General features: G+C 60.8%; 1 protein-coding gene across 11 annotated transcripts in view; it reads right to left on the bottom strand.

The window, feature by feature from the left end:
* LOC133360411 (pleckstrin homology domain-containing family A member 7-like) overlaps positions 1 to 24,386 on the bottom strand; it is a 150,385-nt gene continuing 125,999 nt past the window's right edge. For 6 of the 11 annotated variants that reach the window (XM_061579114.1, XM_061579120.1, XM_061579125.1 and 3 more), the window contains 22 exons: positions 22,625 to 23,557; positions 21,957 to 22,246; positions 21,041 to 21,357; positions 20,707 to 20,796; positions 19,878 to 20,009; positions 19,196 to 19,249; positions 17,407 to 17,481; positions 16,102 to 16,155; positions 15,287 to 15,367; positions 14,164 to 14,304; positions 13,478 to 13,579; positions 13,112 to 13,238; positions 12,396 to 12,484; positions 11,572 to 11,718; positions 10,914 to 10,989; positions 10,062 to 10,174; positions 9,505 to 9,804; positions 8,404 to 8,559; positions 7,498 to 7,637; positions 6,854 to 7,002; positions 6,198 to 6,311; positions 1 to 5,579 (listed from right to left, as the gene is read on the bottom strand). In XM_061579114.1, the coding sequence (XP_061435098.1) occupies positions 6,226 to 6,311; positions 6,854 to 7,002; positions 7,498 to 7,637; positions 8,404 to 8,559; positions 9,505 to 9,804; positions 10,062 to 10,174; positions 10,914 to 10,989; positions 11,572 to 11,718; positions 12,396 to 12,484; positions 13,112 to 13,238; positions 13,478 to 13,579; positions 14,164 to 14,304; positions 15,287 to 15,367; positions 16,102 to 16,155; positions 17,407 to 17,481; positions 19,196 to 19,249; positions 19,878 to 20,009; positions 20,707 to 20,796; positions 21,041 to 21,357; positions 21,957 to 22,246; positions 22,625 to 23,557 (3,652 nt within the window). In that variant the 3' untranslated portion in view covers positions 1 to 5,579; positions 6,198 to 6,225. The remainder of the gene's footprint in view (positions 5,580 to 6,197; positions 6,312 to 6,853; positions 7,003 to 7,497; positions 7,638 to 8,403; positions 8,560 to 9,504; positions 9,805 to 10,061; positions 10,175 to 10,913; positions 10,990 to 11,571; positions 11,719 to 12,395; positions 12,485 to 13,111; positions 13,239 to 13,477; positions 13,580 to 14,163; positions 14,305 to 15,286; positions 15,368 to 16,101; positions 16,156 to 17,406; positions 17,482 to 19,195; positions 19,250 to 19,877; positions 20,010 to 20,706; positions 20,797 to 21,040; positions 21,358 to 21,956; positions 22,247 to 22,624; positions 23,558 to 24,386) is intronic. The other 5 variants (XM_061579118.1, XM_061579119.1, XM_061579115.1 and 2 more) reach the window with 5 other exon arrangements.

Raw genomic sequence — 24,386 nt, 5'->3', positions numbered from 1 at the left:
TCAAGGCGAGCCATGGAGGCGTTTTCCCGTCCAAGCCGGTGAGTAGCTTTTATTAGTTGTGTACACAACTCAAGCGAAACACACAAAAAACCCCAACGCGACATCCTCCTCGTCGACATCGCCGCTGCTGCATTTTGCCCCTCGTGAGAGAGAGGGGAGAGAAAAAAAATGACAAACCGCGATTCCAAAAATACCTCATCGTATATTACAAGGAATATCCACACGCAAATTTCCACACGTCTTAAATGCGTTTTAAACAGTACCATCTTCTTCCTCTGCCTCAATGTAACGAGATAATTTACCAACAAACTGTATTGAACTGTCGTGTTTTTTTGCGTGTTTTATATATTTTTGTATCACTTCGGTTTTTATTATTATTAACTTTTAATACACCGCTAAGTAGTTTTTTTTTTTACAACTTTTGGGTGCAAATGCTACCCATCGGGTAAAAGGGGGTCCCCTGTGCATTGCTTTGTCAAATGCGGAAAGTTTCCGCCGATATATAGGCACCGAGATGCTGTCGCCCCAAGTCGAAAAACGCAACCTTGGGGGTTATAGGGGGTGGAGACTCGAGGCGCGTGTGACGATGGATCTGATTGGCTAACGGCTCCGCCGTTCGTCGTCACAATGGACCACGTCACAATGGACGACGTCACAACGGGCCACGTCACAACGGACACGGCGCGCTCGAGGTCGGGGCGCGGTACGCGCGCGTTGGGAGAGGGCGCGCGTCGCTGGCCCAACAACAAACAACAAACAACTGCCGCTCGTCACCGAGTTGGCGGCGACGTCCACCACGGCGTTGTCCACCACACGAGGCGGCGGCCCTCCTGACGCCGTGACGAAGGCTCGCTCGCCGGCAGGCGGTCACGGGACAGACCCAGGTGCCGCGTGCGCGGGTCAAACTCACCCAGGGCACCCAGGACGACCATAGACAGAGTGACCTTCGCCGACCTCCACATTAAAAGCCAGACATCGATATGGGGGTTGGGGGGGGGGCTAAAGTCTCTTGCAAAAAAGGAGACCTGGGGGTAAGAATACAATCAAAGGCCATTTTCTCTCCGCAGCGAGAGAATTTGAGCAAAATGCGTGAGTCTGGAAATCGGCACGTGTTGTTATCCTGTCTTCGATACGACTGTTTGAGCATCGTCGTCGTCATCATCATTATTAAAGCATGTTTCTAATATTCCAAACGCAGGTGTGGTTATATAAAATTGTTTGGGGGTCGTTTTAAAGTCATCAACATTTAGCGCGGGCATACAAACAGTAACTCCCCTAGGATCGCTAAATCTACTGTACACTTTTATAAAAATCTGCTAAGAATGCCGATACAACTTTCCCTCTCTCTTCTATGAGAATCTAACATTTGAAGAAACTCTTTGTGAGCGAAGAATGGGGGGGGGGGAGGTGGGCGATAAACCTATGCAAAGGCAAATATCCCCCATATAGCCTTTTAACAGACTACGAAGGCCGGCACGGCACACGAGAGAGGGTGCTGTTTGTGACCAGAAACCACGCCCGGCCGCCTTTGTCTCCCCAGTGGCGATGTTTAACACACCGCTCCGGCTACTCACTCGGAGGCCGGGTCGACAGTACCGGTTCAGATAATGGGTCGCAAACGCTGCCCGCGCACACAAACACACGCCTACATATGCGCGCTCGTGAAAAATGCTGAACTCCTCCACCAGGTTCAGGTTGCCTGGGGGGGGGGGGGGGCGGTTAGACCGTGGCGTCACTTGGCGATGTCTGAAGACAAGCCCCGGAAGCCCACGAGCTCACGAAAGCGATGTAGAAAAAGTTGAACCGGTGTTAAAATAAAGTTAAAAAATATATATATGTGTACGCTGTCGATATTGTTTTTAAAGCCATGCAAAAGTGCTTTCAAATGTTGACTAACACCGTTCACCAAGGGGTTAAAGTGAGAACACTTGTTACTTTTGTATTCGTCGTTTTAAAAGCACAAGCTAGTGGAGAACAATATTTACATAAATAAAACCACGAAACAATGTAACTGGAATTCAAACGAGGGCACGCAGATTGAGTTTGTATTCTTTTTCTGTGGGTGGGGGTTGGTGTGGGGTGGGGGAGTCTAACCTTAACATAAAAAAAATCACTTAAAAAATACAAAGACACGAAAAGCGACCGATCCCGGTCTCGTGAAGGCAGGCGCTGTGCTAGAATAGGCCGGCATCGGCGAAAATGACACGGAGGCGATGGTGGTGAAGTTGGTGGTGACGGTGGTGGTGACGATAGCGGTGAAGATGGCGATAAAGTTGAAGTTTGGTGGTGACGATGGTGGTGACAATGGCGGTGAAGATGGCGATAAAGTTGAAGTTTGGTGATGAAGTTGGTGGTGACGACGGCGGTGACGATGGCGTTTAAGTTGGAGTTGAAGTTGAAGTTTGTTAATGACGTTGGTAATGAAGTTGGTGGTGACGATGGCGGTGACGACGGCGGTGACGATGGCGTTGAAGTTGGAGTTGAAGTTGGTGAAGTTTGTTGATGACGTTGGTAATGAAGTTGGCGGTGACGATGGTGACGATGGTGGCGACTGTGGCGAGCTGACACAGCATGGGTGGGCAGCGGTCGTGCTGCGACCGCTCGTTCGCTACCACGGCGACTTCCCTTCCCCCATCCTCGTTGAGATCGCTGCAAAGGCGCGGCTGGCGGTGACAGCCAGCGCCTTAGAGGAGGGGGATGCGGAGGGGGAGAGGAGGGCGAGGGGAGGAGGAGGGGGGGGAGAGGGGGGGAAGAAGGAGGGTGGGAGGAGGAGGGAAGGAGGGGGGGGAAGGAGAGGGGGGGGAAGGAGGACGGGGGGGGGAGGGGGGTGGGAAGCAGGGGGAGGGAAGGAGGGGGGGCTGAGCACTCGAGCGAGTGGAAGCGATGCATTAGTTTAGCTGTTTACTACTACTACCCACTACTACGACTACTACCCACTACTACGACTACCCACTACGACGCCCCGCCCACTCGACACTCCGCACCGCCCCCTCCTCCTCCCCAACGAGATCTGTGTTTCACAGTAAAATCCGAGGATGTATAAAATTATTATTAATATTAACACGGCTACTCATCATTAACATTATAATACAGCATACCGGGGGGGGGGGGGGGGGGGGTTATTCAAACTTACCAGCGACTAAATGTATTTGCGAGTAAAAACAAAAAGCCAAAACTACAAACTTTAAAAACAAAACCTACAAAGGTGATAACATTAATAGTACACACACGCACACTTGTAATAAAATATAGCTATGAACCGTTATTTTAGATTGTAACGCGAATGAGAGATAAGCTGGTAGAGATGGGGGGGGGGTGCGATGCCGGACGGCGTTTCGACTTAGCAGGCACAAGGTGAGATGGTTTTTTACTTAAATTAATCAATTCAAGGGAGCCATGAACTCCAATGTCGCGCAGCTGATGCAGCAGAAGCCCTCTCTCCTGCTGCCAACACGTGGCCACTGGGGGGGGGGGGGGGGGGTACCATCACCACCGCACGCTGCAGGCGGCCCAAGCACGACGCGTCGCTTGGATGGAGACCACGCGGCACGAAATCAGCTGGCCGTGTGTTAGTGTGTTAGTGTGTGTTAGTGTGTGTGTTAGTGTGTATCACTGTGTGTCAGTGTGTTAGTGTGTGTTAGTGTGTGTTAGTGTGTATCACTGTGTGTCAGTGTGTTAGTGTGTTAGTGTGTGTTAGTGTGCAAGTGTGTGTGTTAGTGTGTATCACTGTGTGTTAGTGTGTATCACTGTGTGTTAGTGTGTATCACTGTGTTAGTGTGTATCACTGTGTTAGTGTGTATCACTGTGTTAGTGTGTATCACTGTGTGTTAGTGTGTATCACTGTGTGTTAGTGTGTGTTAGTGTGTGTGTTAGTGTGTATCACTGTGTGTTAGTGTGTATCACTGTGTGTTAGTGTGTATCACTGTGTTAGTGTGTATCACTGTGTTAGTGTGGATGTGTGACCAGATGTGTACGATTTTAACGACACCGGGGGGCACAGCCAACAACGCCATCCGTGCCACACAGCCCCTGCCACAGGGACACGCATGCTCTCACCCCCCTCCAGCGTAACCACATCATTCCTCACGCCGCGTCTTCCCGCGATGGTGCATTTTCTGGATTTGAAAATAAAAAGCGAAAAATGACCCCGAAGTTTTGGTTTCGCGTCTTACGTCCCGACTGAGCGTCTAAATCATCCGAGTACGGTGAAAACCGCCCTACGGCGCAAACACACCCTACCCTACCTACGACTTGCAGCCTTCGCTCGCCTACAGCCTCACTCCGCAAACCTACCCCCGCGCGCGGCCCTCTCCGCGTACAGGCCGAACAACTCGCAACGAAAACTACAGCCTCCAGGTTACAGCGGACGCCACCTGCCTACGGGGGGTGGGCATCCGACGCTCACGCGCAGCCGGCCCCTCAAACTGTCGTTGTCGCCGGAGGTGCCGTCTCTGCTGCCGCTGACAAGTCGGCAGCAGGCTCCTCCGCGCTCTTCCCTTGCGAGCGGGGACCACCGCCGATTCCACCACCGCCACTGCCCCCCCCCGCCCATCACTCCCCACACCGCCTCGCTTAGATGAACGTCGGGGAGCGGCGAGGGGGGGGGGTTGGGGGTGCGGCTGCCTGGGCCCCCGAGCTCGGCAACCCGGCGGGGCTGCACGCAAACCGTCGGCAACTCGGCGTGATCATTTCTCTCTCTTGCAACGCGTCTTTTCGTACATTTTACAGTTTGCATAACGGATCGTCGCGTCGCGCGGGATGATCGCGGTGGTAGCGGCAGGTCGGCAGAGGAGGCCTTCATCCAGCAGCGGATTGGCCACGACGACGTTTGGTCTGTCGAGCACACGGAGCGTTGAGATGACACGCGAAGAGTCGGGCGACTCGGCCAGCTGCCCCCCCCCCCCCACACCTTGTGGTAACGTCGTGTTATGGTAATGTGGGCCACCAACAGACGCCACTCCTGCGAGCCGTCACCGCTCACCAGGCCCCGTCAAACCGCGCCCCGGGACTGCGGGCGACCCTCTCTGCCGCTCGGTTCCAACCCCCCAAAAACCGACCCACTGGAGCGTGCGCGCCGCGGCGGTAGCGACAGAACATCATTTGGCTTTCCCGCGGTTACTTTAATCCTAAACTATCGCTAGGGGGGAGCGGGGGAGGAGGAATTTTCGTTTTAAAAATTGCGTTGATACGCGGCAACGAGGGTCCCCCCCCCCCCCACTCCCACTCGACGTAGCGACCCCCCCCGGGGCGGGCGGGTGGGCGAGGTCGTAAGGTCGGGGTCCGCTGCCGGTGGGGTGGACCCACGAGCGATCGATCGAAGCCGCCGGACGCCCCGGTCGCACGTCCGCTGCGGACCGTGGCTCGCCCGCACCGCCCGCACCGCCCGCACGCCACTTCTTCATCCGGTAACGCCGCCGCTCGTCGTCGGGGCTCTGTAGCGATCGCCGGCATGACGACGGCGAGAGACGCGCGGCCGCCCGCGGGGTTCTCCTTGCGGCCGCGTTCTCGCAGACACCTCTTCTCGTTCCCTTCATCGTCGTCGTCCTCTTCCTTCACCTCTCCCGCCAGGTGGATGACACCTAGAGGGCGGGGGGGTTTCAAAGGCAACGGTGAGACGGAGGGTGCCGCCGCAAGCACGAGCACTCATGCCGAGATGTCAACCACAGCGGTAGCCATGAGCCCCAGATTGTTCTGAGTGGGTGAGCGAGTGGGTGAGCGAGCGGGTGAGCGAGTGGGTGAGCGAGTGGGTGAGCGAGTGGGTGAGCGAGCGGAGGAGCGGGCGGGTGAGCGAGCGGGTGAGCGAGCGGGTGAGCGAGTGGGTGAGCGAGTGGGTGAGCGATTGGGTGAGCGAGCAGAGGAGCGGGCGGGTGAGCGAGTGGGTGAGCGAGCGGGTGAGCGAGCGGGTGAGCGAGCGGAGGAGCGGGCGGGTGAGCGGGCGGGTGAGCGAGTGGGTGAGCGAGCGGAGGAGCGGGTGAGCGAGCTAGTGAGGGAGCGGGTGAGCGAGCGTGTGGATGTGCGAGTGCCTGAGCAAGCGAGCGAGTGGGTGAGAAAGTCCATGAGCGAGCGGGTTGAGCGATTGGGTGAGCGTGCAAGCGGATTATAGAGTGGGTGAGTGAGTGAGCGAGCGGGTGAGCGAGCAAGCGAGCAAGTGGGTGAGCGAGTGGGTTAGCAAGTGGGTGAGCGAGTGAGTCTCTCACCGCTGAGCTGAGCGGAAACCTTGGCGTTCTAAACAAACGCAAAATGGCTCCCGCCGCCGGGCGCCGATGCATCCTGGGAAGGGGAGGCCCCCTTCGTCGGGGAAGTGAGTTTGGCTGTCGGGCGGCAGGAAACAAAACCAGAGAGCGGAGCGACAGGCGTGAGGAACGCGGAGTCTCGCGTCGGCCGGGTCGGTCACCCGGAAAATAAACCCTCGCTCCGGCACACACCGCACGTCCGGTATACGCCCCGCTCCGGCCGCGGCTACGAACCGGTCGAGTGCCAGAGGTCGCAACCGGGTACTCGATACCCGTACCCTACCCGATACCCGGCTACCCGTACCTGGCCGGGTACGGGTACGGGTAGCCGTTTGCGACCCTGGTGCGGCCGGGTACGGGTAGGCTGTGAGTCACTGGTGAGTCACTGGTGAGTCACTGGTGAGTCACCGTTTGTCACTCATTTCGGGTAGGGTACGGGTACGGATAGGGAATCAAAACCCGTTTGCGACCTCTGTCCAGTGCCGCCCACTGCATTTTACCAGCGACCCGGTGAACAAACGGCGAGGCGCGAAACCCCGGTGAAGGTGACCCACGGAATACCGCGCGCCGAGTTCTGCCGATGCGTGGCCGTGCTGCCCGCGGCGGCGGTGGTGCCGTACCGGCCACGGCCTTGCTCCGCTGGCACGCCTCCGCGGCGAGGGCGCACGACATGCTGATGATGCGCTCCTGCTCCTGCACGTGCGCCTCCACCTTGCCCTGCGCCACCTCGCGGCTCGCCGGCGACGGCAGCGGCGCCACGTTCTGCACGCTGGCGACGCGGAGGGGGGCGGGGCAACGTGATGGTGGGCGGGCGGTCGCGGTGGTCCGCGGTTTGAAACCGGAAGGCGGCCCCGGTTAATACTGTGAAGCGTCGTGACGCGTGTGCGTTCAAGTTCAAGTTCATTTATTATGTATAGCCCTGTGAGCCATTCGGCTCTTGAATCGGGTGCAACCGCAACAAACAAAAAAACCAAAAACATGAACAAGAAAACATCTTTAAGTGACTATGTGACTAAGTGCAAACAGAAAATCCAAGAAAAGACAGCAAAATATTGCAGAAAAAACACCGTACACCAACGCTGTGTGCAAAAATCCCAGTGGGATGCAAGTCAAACAACAACAACCACAAGACAACTTAGATTAAGGCCATCAGTCTAACTCTGTACTACAACAAACAAACATGGACAAACCGAAAAACTGTTCGAAAATCACCAAAGTAAAGCCATAAAAGCAATGTGACGACACGTGTGCGACAACGCTGTACCTGGACTTGGCGAGCATCGCCTTGATCCGCTCCACGTTCTTCTGCCGCGCCTCCATTTCCAGGGGGCTCAGCGGCTCCTCGGGGTCCTCGTCCACGTAGCGCTCGGGCACCATCACGTGGTGACGAGGGGGGGACACCTGCTGGCCGGGGGGAGGGGCGGGCGGGGGGAGGGGCATAACCGGCTCGTCGTCAACATCATCGCTCCCATTATCAACGGTAACATCATCGTCACCGTCAAATACCGTTGCAAACATCATAACCACGCTCGTTAATACGGTCATCGTCATGGCAATCGTCATCGTTGTCGTAACTACGGTTATCATTGCTGCCTTCGCCATCATCATAGACATAATTATCATTGCTATAATCACAATCATTTTCAACATCACGACAAACGCTACCATTGCCTTTATGGCTGTGATCACCAACAGACACAGAACAATGCTCAGATTCGGATCTCTCTCTCCGTGACCTCCTGCCCGACCTCCGGCTCCTGATTGGAACCCAAAAACCCAGAACTCTCAGCAGCATTTGAAGCATCACCGCCAAGCGCACATCTCTCACCGCCCCAACACCTCCCCCCGCCTCTTCTCACTCACCAACCAGATATATCTCTCAATCCAGACCCGGATCTCCACCCACTGACCTATAACCCTGGACCACCTCTGACCTTGGCCGTCTCTCACCCCTGACCCTCACCGTGTCTCACCCCTGACCCCGGCTGTGTCTCACCTCTGACCCCGGCTGCGTGCCACCCCTATGACCCCGCCATCTCACCACCGACTTTCACCCAGGACGTGGCTGCGTCTCACCTCTGACCCTCACCGTGTCTCACCCCTAACCCCCGGCTGTGTCTCACCTCTGACCCTCACCGTGTCTCACCCCTGACCCCCGGCTGCGTCTCACCTCTGACCCCGGGTCGTAGCTGCCGTCGAGCTCCGTGCCGGCGGTGCGGAGCCGCGCGATCTCCTGCGCCGGCGTCTCGGGCGCCGACGCGTCCTGCACGGCGCGCTCCAACTCGGCGATGTCCAGGTCGTCCTTGCGCTGGCTCACCTTCATGAGCTGCAACGACGCGGCGGCGGTGGTGGTAAGGCAGGCGGATACCACACCGCCACGGCCTCATGGCCCACAGCCTCACCCTCGCCCAGTGTCTCACCCAGTGTCTCACCCAGTGTCTCACCCAGTGTCTCACCCAGTGTCTCACCCAGTGTCTCACCCAGTGTCTCACCCAGTGTCTCACCCAGTGTCTCACCCAGTGTCTCACCCAGTGTCTCACCCAGTGTCTCACCCAGTGTCTCACCCAGTGTCTCACCCAGTGTCTCACCCAGTGTCTTCACCCAATGTCTCATGGCCCACGGGCCTCATGGCCCACCGTCTCGCCATGGTGTCTTCACCGCGATAAAATGTACCATATTTGTTGACGCCAGGCCCACAGAGTGGTAATAACGCGGAAATGGCGGCACCTCAACGGAGCAACGGCGCAAAAATCCACAAAGCCTACACCTCGTGTAACGTGTCGACTGACTGGGATGGCCGTCCTCGCTCTGTGTTACTTTGTACGTGCCATAGGTTGACTGACTGAGATAGACTGGCAGATGCACCACCTGTGCCCCCCGACTGTGCCAACAAACAGACTGTTGGCGGCAAATGCTGCGAGCGAGTAGCAGCACCTATGATGGTCGGCACGGCACACGAGGACATGCCAGCCCCAACCCACACACACACAGGGCACACACACACACAGGGCACGTGCCAGCCCCAACCCACACACACACAAGGCACACACACACACACGGCACGTGCCAGCCCCAACCCACACACACACAGGGCACACACACACACACACAGGACACACACACAGGACACACACACAGGGTACACACACACACAGGGCACACACACACAGGGCACACACACACACAGGACACACACACAGGGCACACACACACAGGGCACACACACACACAGGGCACGTGGCAACCCCAACACACTCACACACACACACACCTGCGAGACGTCCACGGACGCGGGCCGAGCGGGCGACTGCGCCGCCAGGATGGTCCGGCGGTCGAGCGTCATCGTGTGGCCGCGTCGGCGCGGAGCGGCGCGGCCCGACCCCCCCGCGGGGGTCACCGTCGTCGTCGCCGCGTCCCCCCCGCCACCGCCCCCCCCGGCTGCCACCGCCGCCGCCTTCTGGTTGAGCTTGAGCCGCTCCAGTTGCTCCTCAACGCTCATCTTGCCCCGGCCGGCACCGCCCGCGGGACCGCCCGCCGGGTACAGCGCGTCCATCGCGCTCTTGGGCCGCTCCTAGCAATGACGAAGACCACGATGACGATGATGACGGCCACGATGGCGATGATGGCGACGATGATGACGATGGTGGTGACAAACGGGCGACGCTCGCAACGATGAGCAAACGGTCTCAACAATGAGTGACACTCGCAACGATGAGTGACGCTCACAAACAACGAGCGACGCTCACAAACAACGAGCGACGCTCACAAACAACGAGCGACGCTCACAACAACGAGCGGAGCGGCGGGTGGATAGAACGCGCAACTTGCCTTGGCCCCATTCGACTTGGCGCGACGCAGCGTGACGTAGGAGGCGATGGTGGTCGACTGCATCTGTCCCGGCTGGGACAGCGGGGGGACAACTCCGACAAGCGACGTGAAGACTGGGGGAGACAACCACCGCCGCACAGGGACACGTGGGGACACACGGGAGACACAGGGACACACGGGAGACACACAGGGACACACGGGGACACGTGGGGACACGCGGGAGACATGCGGGGACACACGGGAGACACACGATGATGAAACAGGAGGACAAGGAGACCCGGGGGATGCACCGGGTGTGACGACACGCGGACACCTCAGACGCGTGGACACAAGGCCACAGAGACACGCACGTGCACGCAAGGACGCGTGTGAGCGCACGAGCACCAGGACGCACAAGCACGAAGGGGCACGGCGGAAACACACACACACAGGGATGAACGTACGTACGAACATTCACACGCAAATATTTTTTTGGGTCTTTCGGTAAAGTCACGTCGATAGGTTCAAAGAAAATAACTCAAAATAACAAAACAGAAGCGGTGACGACCGCTTGTGTTGCGATGGAAACATCGTAGTTTTTTTGTTATTTCCTTTGAACCTATCGACGTGACTTTACCGAAAGACCCAAAGAATATTAATTCCTGCAGTCAGGAAAGCTTCAGGTCGAGATTCACACACAAGATTCACACGGCCACGCACGCACCGTGACGCACGGGCACCGGGACACGCGCTCGCACGGGGACGCGTGAACGCCAGGGCGGGTGGACACCACGCGGACACCACGCGGACGGGCCGGCGACACCGGGGCGGGGCGAGCCGTCCCACTCGGGGGGACACCGCCCCCACGCTCACCCTTCTGCTGCTGCTGTTGCTGCTGCCGGTCGCTGGAGCCGTTGCTCTTGCCCTGCTGCGGTTGGTGGTGAGCGACCTGCGGCAACACCACACGGCGCTCGCACGGTGAGGCTCCCCCCGCCGCCACGGCCGACGCCTAAACCTCGACCCGACCTCGACCCGACCTCGGTTATAAAAAAACTCGCCCCCAGAGTCTGCGCCTGGCCCTGTCACCGGCCTATTTCTGACCTTGCCGTGACATCTACGCGACCTCGCCGTGACCTCTGTGTGTGACTGTGCCTGACCTCCGCGATTATTTCTCTCTCTCAGTAGTGATGACAACGGGTATGGTGACTATGATGATGGTGACTATGACGATGGTTACTATGACGATGGTTACTATGACGATGGTTACTATGACAATGGTGACCTTGACGATGGTTACTCTGACGATGGTGACCATGACGACGGTGACTATGACGGTGGTTACTATGGCCATAGTTACTATGACCATGGTTACTATGACCATGGTTACTATGACCATGGTTACTACGACGATGGTTACTATGGCGCTGGTGACTATGACGACGGTGACTATGACGGTGGTTACTATGACGATGGTTACTATGACTATGGTTACTATGACCATGGCGACGACGCCGCCGCCCCCGGCCCGTACCTTGGCGTCGCCGTTGGTGAGTTGCTCTCCGGACGCGCCGCCAGCGTAGGGCGACCCCCAGCTGCTGCCCGCGAGCGCCGGCCGCGCCGAGCCGTAGCTGCCGTAGCTGTCGGGCAGCGGAGGCCGCGGCGGCGTCGCCTCCCGTCTCTGCGCACGCGCGGCGACGACGGGGGGCGAGAGACGGACACGGACGGTCGGCCACTTGGCCCCGCAAACAGCCCCCCCCCCGGCAGCAGCGGTCACCGCATTGCCGCTGGCGCTTGCAGATCGCGCTTCTGCGGCCGTCTGTGTGTGCGTGGGAATGTGTGCTCTTCGTCGGGTAGGAGGAAGCGACTGGGAGCTGCGCCGCACCTTTTAATCATCTCGTTTCTATAGAACGGCTCGTCACGCGGCGGTGAGCCACTTCGTTGAGCTATCGTTCGCGATGGCCGGCTCGCTTCCCAAAGAGCAGCTGAATCGATCAGTTGGGCCTAATTGCTATAATAAAAATCACTTTTTTTTTGTGATTTGTCCACCTCTGCTCTACTTTGCACTCGTGCCGCGTGTTCGTACCGTTTGCCGTTGACATGTTCTGACCCCGCGGGGGGCGCGTTAACTGGCCGACCGTGAAAAAAGGTTCATAATGGCCGCCGGGGGGACACCGCCCCCATGCGAGAGAGAGAGAGAGAAGGTTCATAATGGCCGCAGAGCCAACACTGCCCAGAGCCCGAATTTGAGTCCTGGGTCTGGGTGCCTGTCTCTCTCTCTCGTGGGGATCAGACAGCGGCGTAGCTGACGAGTGTGCAGGCGGTGTAACCGCACGGCGGCGCCCTGCGGAGCCTCACCAGGGAGGAGCGGAGGGGCGAGTGGGGTCCCACGGCTCGTGGGGGGCTTCCCGAGGGGTCCCGGGCGAGGTGGGGGTGACCGCTGACACCTGTGCGGGGACAAGACACGTCGTCAGCATCGTCGTCGTCATCGTCGTCATCGTCATCCTCGTTATCGTCGTCGTTATCGTCATCGTCATCCTCGTTATCGTCGTCGTTATCGTCGTCGTCGTCATCTGTCATCGTATCGTCGTCGTGATCGTCATAATCATCGTCATCATCATCATCGTCATCGTTATCGTCGTCATCGTCGTAATCATCGTCGTCATCATCATCGTTATCGTCGTAATCGTCGTCATCATCGTTATCGTCGTAATCATCATCGTCATCTTCATCGTCGTCATCGTCATTAGCCAAGTCATCATTTCCAGAGTCATCGTCATCAACACAATCAGCAGCAGCAATAACAACAGTCACCACTCCGATCATCAGCAGCTACATCATAACTCCAATCATCATCATCATCAGCAACACTCCTGTCAGTTTCAGCTACATCCAATCACCACCATCAACACCATCATCATCATCCTCCTGCAGTACCGAGAAGAGACATGACGAGGATAAGAGAATGACGATGGTGACAACGATGACCATCACGCGGATGTGACCATCACGCGGACGCCCATAATGATGGCGGCGATGATGACGACGATGACGGCGATCTCTCCGGGCCTCACCTGATCCCACGGGGGCCCCCCCCGCGGTCGTCACGTCCCAGCTGCCCTGTCCCAGCCCCCCCATCACATCCTGGATCCGCCACAAGTCCCTCTGCACCTGCGCCCGCTGCTGGTGACCCACTTCAGTCTGGCGGAGAGGGGGGGGGGGGGTGAGGAGTCATGTGACACGGGGGGCGGTAGTAGTCACGTGACCCTTGGGTCAACAGGGGCGGCCGTAGCAGTCACATGGCATGGGGGGGGGGGTCACATGGCAGGGATCAAGCGATCCGACAAGACATGGGGAAAGCGAAGAGCTCGCTTGGTAAGTGCAGGTGAGCTCACCTGGTGCGTGCAGGTGAGCTCACCTGGGCGAGGAGGAGGCCATACCTGTGTGAAGCTGAGCCGGCTCAGGAGGTCCTCCAGATGGACCCTCAGGGCCAGGAGGTCCGACTCCAGCTGCTTGTACTCGCTCACCGAGCGCTCCAGATCCTGGCGGCACCAAGAGGAAGGGGGGGCGTCACCGCGGCAACAGCACGACAGTTCAAGCGTCTCACGGTGGCGAGGAGATGTCGACTACCTCGCCTGGTACGCGGGAGGTCGTGGGTTCGATCCCGACCCTGACGCCTGCTGCTGTTTATTTGGAGTTTGCGTGTCTCTCTCTCTCTCATCATCATCAGGGTGGCTAGGAGATGTTGACTACCTCGCCTGGTGTACAGGAGGTCGCGGGTTCGATCCTGACCCTGACGCCTGCAGCTGTATATTTGGAGTTTGCGGTGTCTCTCTTGATTTTTCCCCGGGTCCTTCGGTATTTCCCTCCACATTTAAAAGCGGACATCGCGCGTTTGGAGAGTATTTGGCTGCTGCTCTGAATGTCCACGTGATAAGCCACCGCCTTGAGCTATCACTTGTGGCCAGGTCGCCTCTGATTGGGTGGGGCATGGGAGGGACGGGGGGGGGGGGGATGGGTGGGTGGGAGGATGGGGGGGTGAGGGGATGGGGAGATGGGGGGTTGAGGGGATGGGGGGATGGGGGGATGGGTGGGTGGGGGGATGGGGTGTGGCGGTCCCTCTCACCAGGCTGAGCCGGGCGCTGTCTGCACGGATGTGCACCAGGTCGGCCTGCAGCCGCTGCTGCTGCTCGTGCAGCAGCTCGGGCTGCGAGCGCCGCTGGGCGATCTGCAGGTGCAGCCCCTCCAGGGACGACTCGATGCGCGCCTGCGCCGACACGCACGCACACACACGCACGCATGCACACACACGCACGCACACGCACGCACACGCACGCACGCACGCACACACACGGGTACACGCACGCACACACACACACACGCACACACACACGCACGCACACACACGCACGTACGCACACACACGCACACGTTCCCACTCACACACGTACGCACGCACGCACACACACGCACGCACACGCATGGACGCACACACGCACAAAGATAAAGATGCCTTCCATCCACCCAGGTAGCCTTCGCAAGCTGTCGGGGCAAGTGCCGTCACGGCGAGTAGCGTCGCCACGTCTCCCCACTGCTGATGATTACACATCGCACAGAGTACTCATTTCAGGCCGAGTCGACCTCGGTGCGGCCCAGGACCGGTTCAGATAACCTTCGTCAGCGATGCAGGCTTTGAGCGGGAATTGAACTCGGGTATGAAGGCCACCACGTGTGGGTGGGTGGTTGGCCAGCATCACGCGCGCTACAAAGACAAATATCCCCCGTGTAGCTTTAACAGACTGTTGGGGCAAGTGCTGTTAGCGAGCACCTATGAAGGCTGGCACGGCACACGAGGGGGTGGGTGGCCAGCACCAATCCCGGCCGCCTTTGTCTCCCCAGTGGCGATGTTTACTATACACCGCACCAGGTACTCATTTGAGGCCGAAGTCGACCTAAGCAAGGCCCAGCACCCGGTCCAGATAATCGTCACCGGTGTTGGCCGTGAGCGTGAATCGAACTCGGGTCGCCGGATTCGTAGCGCAGCGTAGCGCGAAACCCACCACGACACGGTGACCTCACCTCACCACCGTCACCTCACCTCCTCACCATGGTGACCTCACCTCACCACCGTCAACTCAACTCCTCACCATGGTCACCTCACCTCCTCACCACGGTGACCTCACCTCCTCGCCACGGTGACCTCACCTCCTCACCACGGTGACCTCACCTCCTCGCCATCGTGAGCTCACCTTCTCGTTGCGCAGCTGCCTCAGCCTGGTCTCCTGCTCGTGCAGCGTCTTGTTCTGGTCGCACAGCCGCGTCAGCTTCATCTGTCGCAGACGCAACACACAAAGATCACACAAAGATCACCCCCCCCGCCAGCCCAGTGGAGGCCTTCTACAGACCGCTGGGGCAAGTGCCGCTCACGGCCACAGACACACACACAGACACACACACGCAGACACACACGCAGACACACACACACGCAGACACACACACACAGACACACAGACATAGACACAGACAGACACACACAGAGACACATACAGACACACACAAACACAGACACACACACAGACAGACACACACAGACACAGACACACAGACACGCAGACACACACACAGACATACACACAGACAGACACACACAGAGACACATACAGACACACACAAACACAGACACACACACACACAAACAAAGATCCCCTGTATAGCCTCAGCAGACTGTTGGGGCAAGTGCCGTTAGCGAGCACCTATGAAGGCCGGCACGGCACACAAGGAGGGTGGGTGGCCAGCACCACGCCCGGCCGCCTTTGTCTCCCTAGTGGCGATGTTTACGCACCGCACTCCATACACATTTGAGGCTGAGTCGATCTAGGGGAGGCCCGGGACCAGTTCAAATAATCATCACCGGCATTGGCCGTGAGCGGGAATCGAACCCGGGTCTTCAGGTTTGGAGCGCAGCGTAGGTACTCATTTGAGGCTGAGTCGACCTAGGAGGAGGGGTGGGGGAGTGGAAGCGGTGGGGGGCGAGGGGGGGGCGTCGATGCGCTCGGGAACTCACGTCGATGTCCTGCCCGCTGGAGCGGAGCGAGTAGTTCGATTCTGGGAACACAAACTGGAAACACAAATACGGGGGGGCGGGGTGGGGGCAACGCGCACACAGACGCACACACAGACACACACAGACGCACACAGACACACACACACACAGACGGACACAGACACGTCATCCCAGTTAGCAGCTCCCCCGCGGGCGGGCGCTGCGCGAGGCGGCACGAGGCCCCTGACGGTACACAGATGCCGGCGGCTTTGTCCACCGTTGTTTCACCCACCCACTCACCCACACTCACCAATCCACACACACCCATTCACCCACTCACCCCCCCACCCACCCACCCACACACACACACGCACCCACCCACACACACACCTGCACTCACCCATACACCCACTCACTCACCCACTCGCCCACAAACACACACACACCAACCCACCCCACCCACCTACACACCCACCCACACACACGCACCCACACACACGCACCAACCCACCCCACCCACTCACCTGCACTCACCCACTCACCCACCCACACACACGCACACACACACGCACACACGCACCCACCCACCCACCCACGCATGCTAATGCACGTGTAGTGACATGGAATGGGTCACTACGGAGCATGGCGCTGGTAGCTGGCAGAGAACGGGATCTGCGGTGGCAGCAGCCCTGTCTGTCAGCGGGTCACGTGACAAGCCAGAGAGAGGCATGTAGGGCAGAGGTGACAGAGGGGGGGGCACGTGAGGTGAGCCCAGGAACCTTCTAGTAGGTTCGAGACGGGGGGGGGGGGCGTGGTCGGGGCGGAGCGAGGCCAGGCTAGGAGGATAAAAGGGGACCCCCCGAGCGAAGGTTCGGGGCTGTCGCTGTGAGTGGGATCCCCTCGACGTGCCGACGACGTCTCCGTCTGCGTCTTCACCGTCTCGGCATCGTCTGCCCGCTGTCCTGACTTGTAGTCACCTTAGCAACCTGTGAAGGCTGTTACTAAATAGTGTGCCTCCTACTGTCTCCGAGTGAGTCAGTCACTACACAAGGACACCAATAGCAGTGGACACCCAACTTAGCGGACACAACGCTAATCCCCACACAACGAGCACACACACACACACCATTGTACGATGCACAACACAGACAATCGGTGAGAATCACACACAAACGCATGGCGACGCTCACACACGGTGACGCACGGTGACGCTCACACCCCATCTCCTCGCTCACACACGGTGACGCTCACACACGGTGAGCTCACACACAGTGACATGTGCGTGGTTTTGCCGCGCGTGCATTCCGCGGGGAGCGCCGTGCTTACTTGCGGCCGGAACGGGAGCGAGCGGCAGCAAATAATCGTCTGCACCGTGTTAATTAGCGGCTCGTTAGCCTTCATCTTGGAACGGCGTAGGACGGGAGAGAGCAGGGAGCAAACACAGGGTTAGTAACGGACACAGAGACACGGAGACGACACGGAGACACTGGGACGGACGCACATGTGAAGAGACACAGAGACACTGGGACGTATACACTGGGACAGAGACACTGGGACAGAGACACTGGGACGGAGACACAGGGACACAGAGACACTGGGACACGGAGACTCGGAGGAAGTGAGCAAGGCAAGGAAGCGGGTCAGGTGGTCTCAGGGAAGATGGAGGCTTGACGCAAATAAAACGCTGCAAAGGAAATAAAAAAACCTGAAACAGCGAGGAGCGGTGAGAACGACGACGACGACGACGACGACGGCAGGCGGGCGGGCAGGGACATCGTCACGAGCGGGGCAGGGAATGGGTGGGGGAGGTTTCATTTGTTGCCAAATATTTTTCTGCGCCGCTTGCCGTTAACGCCGCGATCTCGGCGGCAAGCAGCCAATCACAGCCGCCCCCTCAGCCCCCCAACAAGGGGGGCTGAGGGGGGGGCTGGATGTGGTGGTAACAGCCTCAACGAGGCCGCTGGGGCAAGCGCCGCTAGCGGCAGCAGCGCCTGGGAAGGCCGGCACTACGGCGCATGAGCTGGATGGGTGGCACCACCACCACCACCACGCCCGGCCGCCTTTGTCTCCCTCACCCCCCCGTCCCCCAGTGGGAGTATTTTCCGACCCAGCCAGACCCGGCGGGGGGCGGCGGCGCTATCGAGCTTGCGCGACCCCGCCGTTCGTGACCCTCTGGTGACGACGTGGGGCGGGGGGAGGGGGGGGGCGGGCGGGTGGGGGGGTAACGACACGACGGGGTAAAGGGGTAACGCGGCCGCAGCAACACAACGTCAGGCATGCGACAGAGCCCCGAGTAGCCTAGCGGCGCAGGTGGCGTGGGCCCCCCTCCACCCCCCCCCCCTTCATCAGCCCGGCACCTGGGCCTCTCCTGCGAACTCGCGACGTCAGCTCCCGCCGTCTGACCACGGCCTTCGTGAACCCTCGCCAGAGTGACGCCCAGTCCCAGGGTCTCGACAGTGCCGCCGTCCAGGATAGAGTGGGCCCCCCCCCACCCCCCCAGGGCGGTCGGCCCGCCCTGCACACGCCACCCACAGCTACGCCGCTGGGCCACTGGGGAGCTACCGGGCAGGGGGGGGGTGACGGCACTTGACGAGGCACGGGACGAGGCACGGGACGAGGGGGCACCGTGCGGGTAACGAGGTGACGATGGGACTGGGGGGCGATGGATGGGGGGGGGGGGGTACTGGCTGCAACCATGGGGAGAGTGGGGGCCATGCAGGTGGGAGATGATGGCGGTGGCGGTGGTGATGATGATACCGATGCTGACACTGCTACTGTTTCTTGTTGTTGGTGTTGTCAATGGAAGATGATTGCTGCTGCTGGTGATCTGTGTGCTGCTGGTGACAATGATGCTGCTGGTGAGGATGGCAGTGGTGGTGGTGGTGAGGATGGCAGTGGTGGTGAGGATGATGATGGTGAGGATGGTGGTGGTGGTGAGGATGGTGGTGAGGATGATGCTGGTGGTGGTGGTGAGGATGATGATGGTGGTGGTGGTGAGGGTGGTGGTGAGGATAGTGGTGAGGATGATGCTGGTGGTGGTGATGAGGATGATGGTGGTGGTGAGGATGGTGGTGGTGGTGAGGATGGTGGTGAGGATGATGCCATACTGCCCCACCTGGCTCTCAATAAAGCGCAGGTTCCTCTGCAGGTGCAGCGACGGTGCCAACGACTGCGCAGGCAGGGGCACGGGGGAGGCGTGGGTGGCACAGCGGAGACACGGGTGGCGAGCGCGGTGAGCGTGGCGAGGGAGTGCGGTGAGAGTGGTGCGTGGTGGTGTGTGGGAGGGTGGTGTGTGTGTGTGGTGTGTGTGTGTGGTGTGTGTGTGTATTGTGGGTAGTGTGTGTGTGTTCTGGGTAGTGTGTGTGTGTTGTGGGTGGTGTGTGTGTTGTGGGTAGTGTGTGTGTGAAATACGATGTAAGGGGTAGCGCATGTGTTGTGAGTGGGGCATGTATTATGTGTGGGTAGCGTATGTCGAGACTACGGAGTATTAAGCGTGTGTCTAGCGCCGAGGCAGTGTCTCGATCCTGCACCTCGTGTGCGTGTCGAGCACGTGGCTAGCGTGACGCTAGCGTGTCAGCCGTGCGCCTGTCGCGCCCTCGTTCCCACCTGGCGCCCCATCCCCACGCCCCCCGTGACCTCCAAGATCCCCGTATGACCCCGTGACTCCCCGTGTGACCCTCCGTGACTCCCCGTGTGACCCCCCGTGTGACCCCCCCGCGTGACCCCCCATGACCTCGTGACCCCCCATGTGACCCCGTGACCCCCCGTGTGACTCCCCTTGTGACCCCCCGCGAGACCTCGTGCCGGACCTGTGACCGCGGCGCGGCCGGCGCCGGGCCCAACAGGTGCGCGAGCGTGCGGTCCCTCGCTTCGGCAAGCACCGCCTGGTTTCTCCGCAGCTGGATGAGCAGCAGGGTCAGCTCCTCTGGCTGCGCCCAACCACCGCCACCACCACCACCACCACCACCGCCGTCGCCGCCATCGTCATCGTCGCCGCGTCAGCATCATCAACGCCGCCATCGCCGCACAAACGGAGGAACATGGGCCGCCACCCCGTTACCATCGCCCCGGCGTTAAGTCGACCCCGTTAGCGGCACTGCCGTGGACGCGCCGACCAGCCGGCTGCCGCCGCCGCCGCCGGCTGGCGCAGCAGTCGGGCGGGGCGAGAGCGGTTTGACTCGCCGTCGGAAGGAAAGGTCAAGAGGTCAATGTACGTTGAACTTCTTTTGCGAAGGGTGGGAGGGCGTGGGGGTGAGCGGCGAGGGTGAGCGTGGAGGGTGAGCGTGAGGGTGAGCGTGATGGTGAGCGTCGGGGAGAGCGGGGACGGTGAGCGTGGGGGTGAGCGGCGAGGGTGAGCGGCGAGGGTGAGCGTGGGGGTGAGCGGCGAGGGTGAGCGGCGAGGGGGAGCGTGGGGGTGAGCGGCGAGGGTGAGCGGCGAGGGTGAGCGTGGGGGTGAGCGGCGAGGGTGAGCGGCGAGGGTGAGCGTGGGGGTGAGCGGCGAGGGTGAGCGGCGAGGGTGAGCGTGGGGTGAGCGGCGAGGGTGAGCGGCGAGGGTGAGCGTGAGGGTGAGCGGTGGGGGTGAGTGGCGAGGGTGAGCGTGGGGGTGAGCGTGGGCGTGTGTCTCACCGTGCGGCCCTGCAGGCTGGGCGGGATGGACTGTGGGGTGGACGTGTACACCATGGATGGCATGGGCCTCCTGTCCAGCGTCTGCGTGCCCTGCGAGACCGTGGGGACAGACAGACAAGCGGCCAGACAGCCAGCCAGTTAGACAGCCCAACAGACAGACAGCCAACCAGTTAGACAGCACGATAGACAGACAGCCCAACAGACAGCCCAACAGACAGCCCAACAGACAGACAACCCAACAGACAGACAGACAGCCCGACAGACAACCCAACAGACAACCCAACCGACAGACAGACAGACAGCGCCCTACGTGTGTGGGGGGGGGGGGCCGTACCCGCGCTCCGTAGCCGTGGCTGAACTCGGCGCCGCGTTGCCGGTGTGGCCCCGCCAGCGGCAACGCGGCGTGGCGCGCCGCCGGGGGGGCGGCCGCCGCCACGTCCACCCGCCCGGCGGGCGCGTGTGACCTCCGGTGTCCGGGCGACCTCTCGCTGCGCGACCTGGCCCGCGTGACCCCGTACGACCCCGCGGCGTCGCCGCCCGCCCCGTAGGCGGCCCCGTCGCTCTCGTCCACCTCGGCCATGCTGTAGAGCGTCGGGGGGCTGCTCACCGCAAACCGGTGGAGCGCGGACGACGCGCCGGGCGGCGCCGGGCCTGGCGGAGGGGGGGGGTGATGCGGGATCGAGCGTGAGACACGCGAGTTCGGCGGGTGGAGAGCACCACGCCGCCCAGCGGCGATGTCTCATTTGAGGCCGAGTCGACCTAGGGGAAGGGCCCGGCAGCGGTTCAGACGATCGTCACCGGTGGTGTTGGTGGCCGTGAGCGGGAATCGAACTCGGGTAGCTGGGTTCGTGGCGCGGAGCGCGCTAACCGCTACGCCACCACTCCTCACAGCACGCGGACACGCAGAGACACGCGGACAGAGACACGCGGAGAGAGACACGCGGAGACAGATACGGAGACACGCACACATCCACAGAGACACGCGGAGACACACAGAGACACACCAAGACACACGGAGACAGATAGACACACAAGGACACACACGGAGACAGATAAGACACACAAACACGGATACACGCGCACGGAGACACGCACACATCCACAGAGACACGCGGAGACACACACAGAGACACACGGAGACAGATAGACACACAAACACGCGCCCGGAGACACGAGGAGACACACGGACACAGATAGACACGCAAGGACACACACGGAGACACACGCCGGAACGCCCAGCGCTCACGTACTGTGCCCTCCGTGCCGCAGCACCTGGCGCTGCCGCCACTCGAACAGCTCCGAGACCACGTCGGCGGAGGGGCCGTGCCCCCCGGCGGAGCCCCCCGCCCCCCCGCCGGCCCCGTACGGCACGGCGGGCCCAGCGGCCCCGCCGGGCGGGCGGCGCGACAGGGAGGAGGAGGCGGCGGCCGCGGCGTGGCGAGGCAGCGAGGTGTAGCCGTCCGGGTAGGGGGCGCCCACCACCACCAGCGACTGGCGGTAGCTGGGCATGGACCGGGGCAGCGTCTGGGTGGACGCGATGCTGCGGGGGGGGGGGAGGGGGGGGGAGGAGGAGAGGGAGGGAGGGAGAGGAGGATGGAGGGGGTCAGGGCCCGTTCCTTGCTCGAGGTTTCACAGACTCACCGCTGCTGCCTGCAGGGTTCACACAGCCACACGTGGCCATCCAGGGCGTCGTGCCATTTCCCCACCGTCCCCCCCCATCTCGTCTCTCACCATCCTCCACCCCCTCCTCTCCACCCCCTCCCCTCCACCTCCTCCCCTCCACCCCCTCCCCTCCACCTCCCATCTTCACCCCCCCTCCTCCTCCACTCCCTGTCACCAATCCTTGAGCCGCTCCCCCCCACCCCTCCTCTACCCCCCCAAGCCCCCCCCCCCCACCGCACCCCGGCGTCTCCCTCACCTCAAGCGGTCTCCCTCATTCTTCTCCTTTTGCGACTGCATCCACTGCTCCAGCTGCACCATCGAGTTGCGCTTCTCCCTCTCGCGCTCCCTCTCAAGCGCCACCGCCGCCACCGCCCGGTGGCCCTCGCCGGCGCCGCCCGCCGCCCCGTAGCCAAACCCGTCCTGGTCGAGCGCCGACAGGCTGCTGCTGCCGGCAAGCCCCAGGCCGCCCGTGCTGTGTCGCTGCAGCTGCTGCTGCTGCTGCTGCAGCAGCGGCCTCTGCTGCGGCCGCGGCTGCTGCTGCTGCTGCTGCGGGTTCGGGTGACGTAGAACCACGCAGGACGTCGCCGCCGCTTCCGGCCGTGAGATCGCGGCGCCGGCGGTCGGGCGATCGGCGGCCTCCGCGGGCGTGCGGCCGGGGCCCGCCGACGGGTCAAACCTCTCGTCGCCGTCGTCGTCGTCCCGCTGCTCCGCGGCCGCCCCCCTCTCGTCGTAGCCGTCGTGCAGCTGCCTCCGGAGCTCCTCCGCAGCCGCCTCCGCCGCAGCGACGCCGCTGTCATCGTCACCGCCGTCATCGACGTCGTCGTGGTCGTCGTCGGCGCGGGTCGCGACCGACGGGCCGGCAAACGACGTGACGGCCTCGACCTCCGCGTCGTCGTCGTCGTCCGTGCTGGCCCGCGGGCGAGCCAACCCCTCCTCCGTCACGATCTCCACGTCGCCGCGCGGTCCGCCCCGTTCGTCCTCGTCGTTTCCGTCGTCGCCGCCGTCGGAGCGCGGCGGCCGCCACCGGGCCAGCGCCGGCGCCCCACGGAGCCCGTCGGCGAGCACCTGCCCCCCCCCCGCCTCCTCCTCCTCCTCCGCCGCTCGCCCGCGGGAGTGGTTGACGGCGCTCGCCGGTTTATCGTCCGCGCCGTCGCGCAGGCTGCTGCTGCCGCCGCCGCCGTCGCTGTTGCTGGGAGGGAGGGGGTAGACAGCGTGAGACGTGGCGGTGGCTGGGAGATGTCGACTACCTCGCCTGGTACGCGAGAGGTCGTGGGTTCAACCCCGACTCTCTCTCTCTCTCTCTCGTCTGTGGGTCACGTGGATTTTTCTCCGGGTCCTCCATTTTTTTTCCCTCCACATTTAGAATCGATAACACAGGTAATTTTTTGGGGTGAGATCGCGTAAATATATAAATGTGTCGTTAAACCCGCCGCCACCCGACACAGCCAACTAGTAAGGGTTGTCACGTAAACAGAACGTGCCAATTCGTCGCTAGTACAGCACTAACCAGTTGTGTGTTGGAGAGCCAAGCCACAACATTTACAATCTGAGTAGTGCGACGTTTCGCCAGTAATTACAACCAGCTTCATCAGGCGACAGCCACATTTGTGGAGAAGTCCACCACCTGTTTCGTTCCTTATATAGAGGCGTGGATGTGGTGACCACACTTCTGCACTCTTGCGGAAAGTGGAGGGGGGGGGGATTACCGAGTCAACGTAAAAGCCTACGCGTCAAACTGATATAAATGTGGCGTTGAACCCACCAGCCAACCGACACAGCCAATGAGCAAGGGTTGTCACCTAAATTGACGGTTTAGAGTAGATGGCTTGCGAGAAATGTTCACGTGACGATAAGCCACTTCGTTGAGCTATCGTGGCCACTTCGTTGTGAACCCCCAGGCGGCGTACACCCTGCACCACCCTGCACCACCCTACACTACCACCCTGCCCCACCCTGCACCACCCTGCGCTACCCTGCACCACGCTACCGCCAGAGTTGCCACCGTGGGCCGTGCCGAC

This window comes from Lethenteron reissneri, chromosome 68, assembly GCF_015708825.2.
Source record: "Lethenteron reissneri isolate LAM-NWPU_2019-01 chromosome 68, ASM1570882v1, whole genome shotgun sequence".
Taxonomy (NCBI): Eukaryota; Metazoa; Chordata; class Hyperoartia; order Petromyzontiformes; family Petromyzontidae; genus Lethenteron; species Lethenteron reissneri.
The sequence above is the reverse complement of the archived record's forward strand: the minus strand, read 5'-3'. Positions and strand labels throughout refer to the sequence as shown.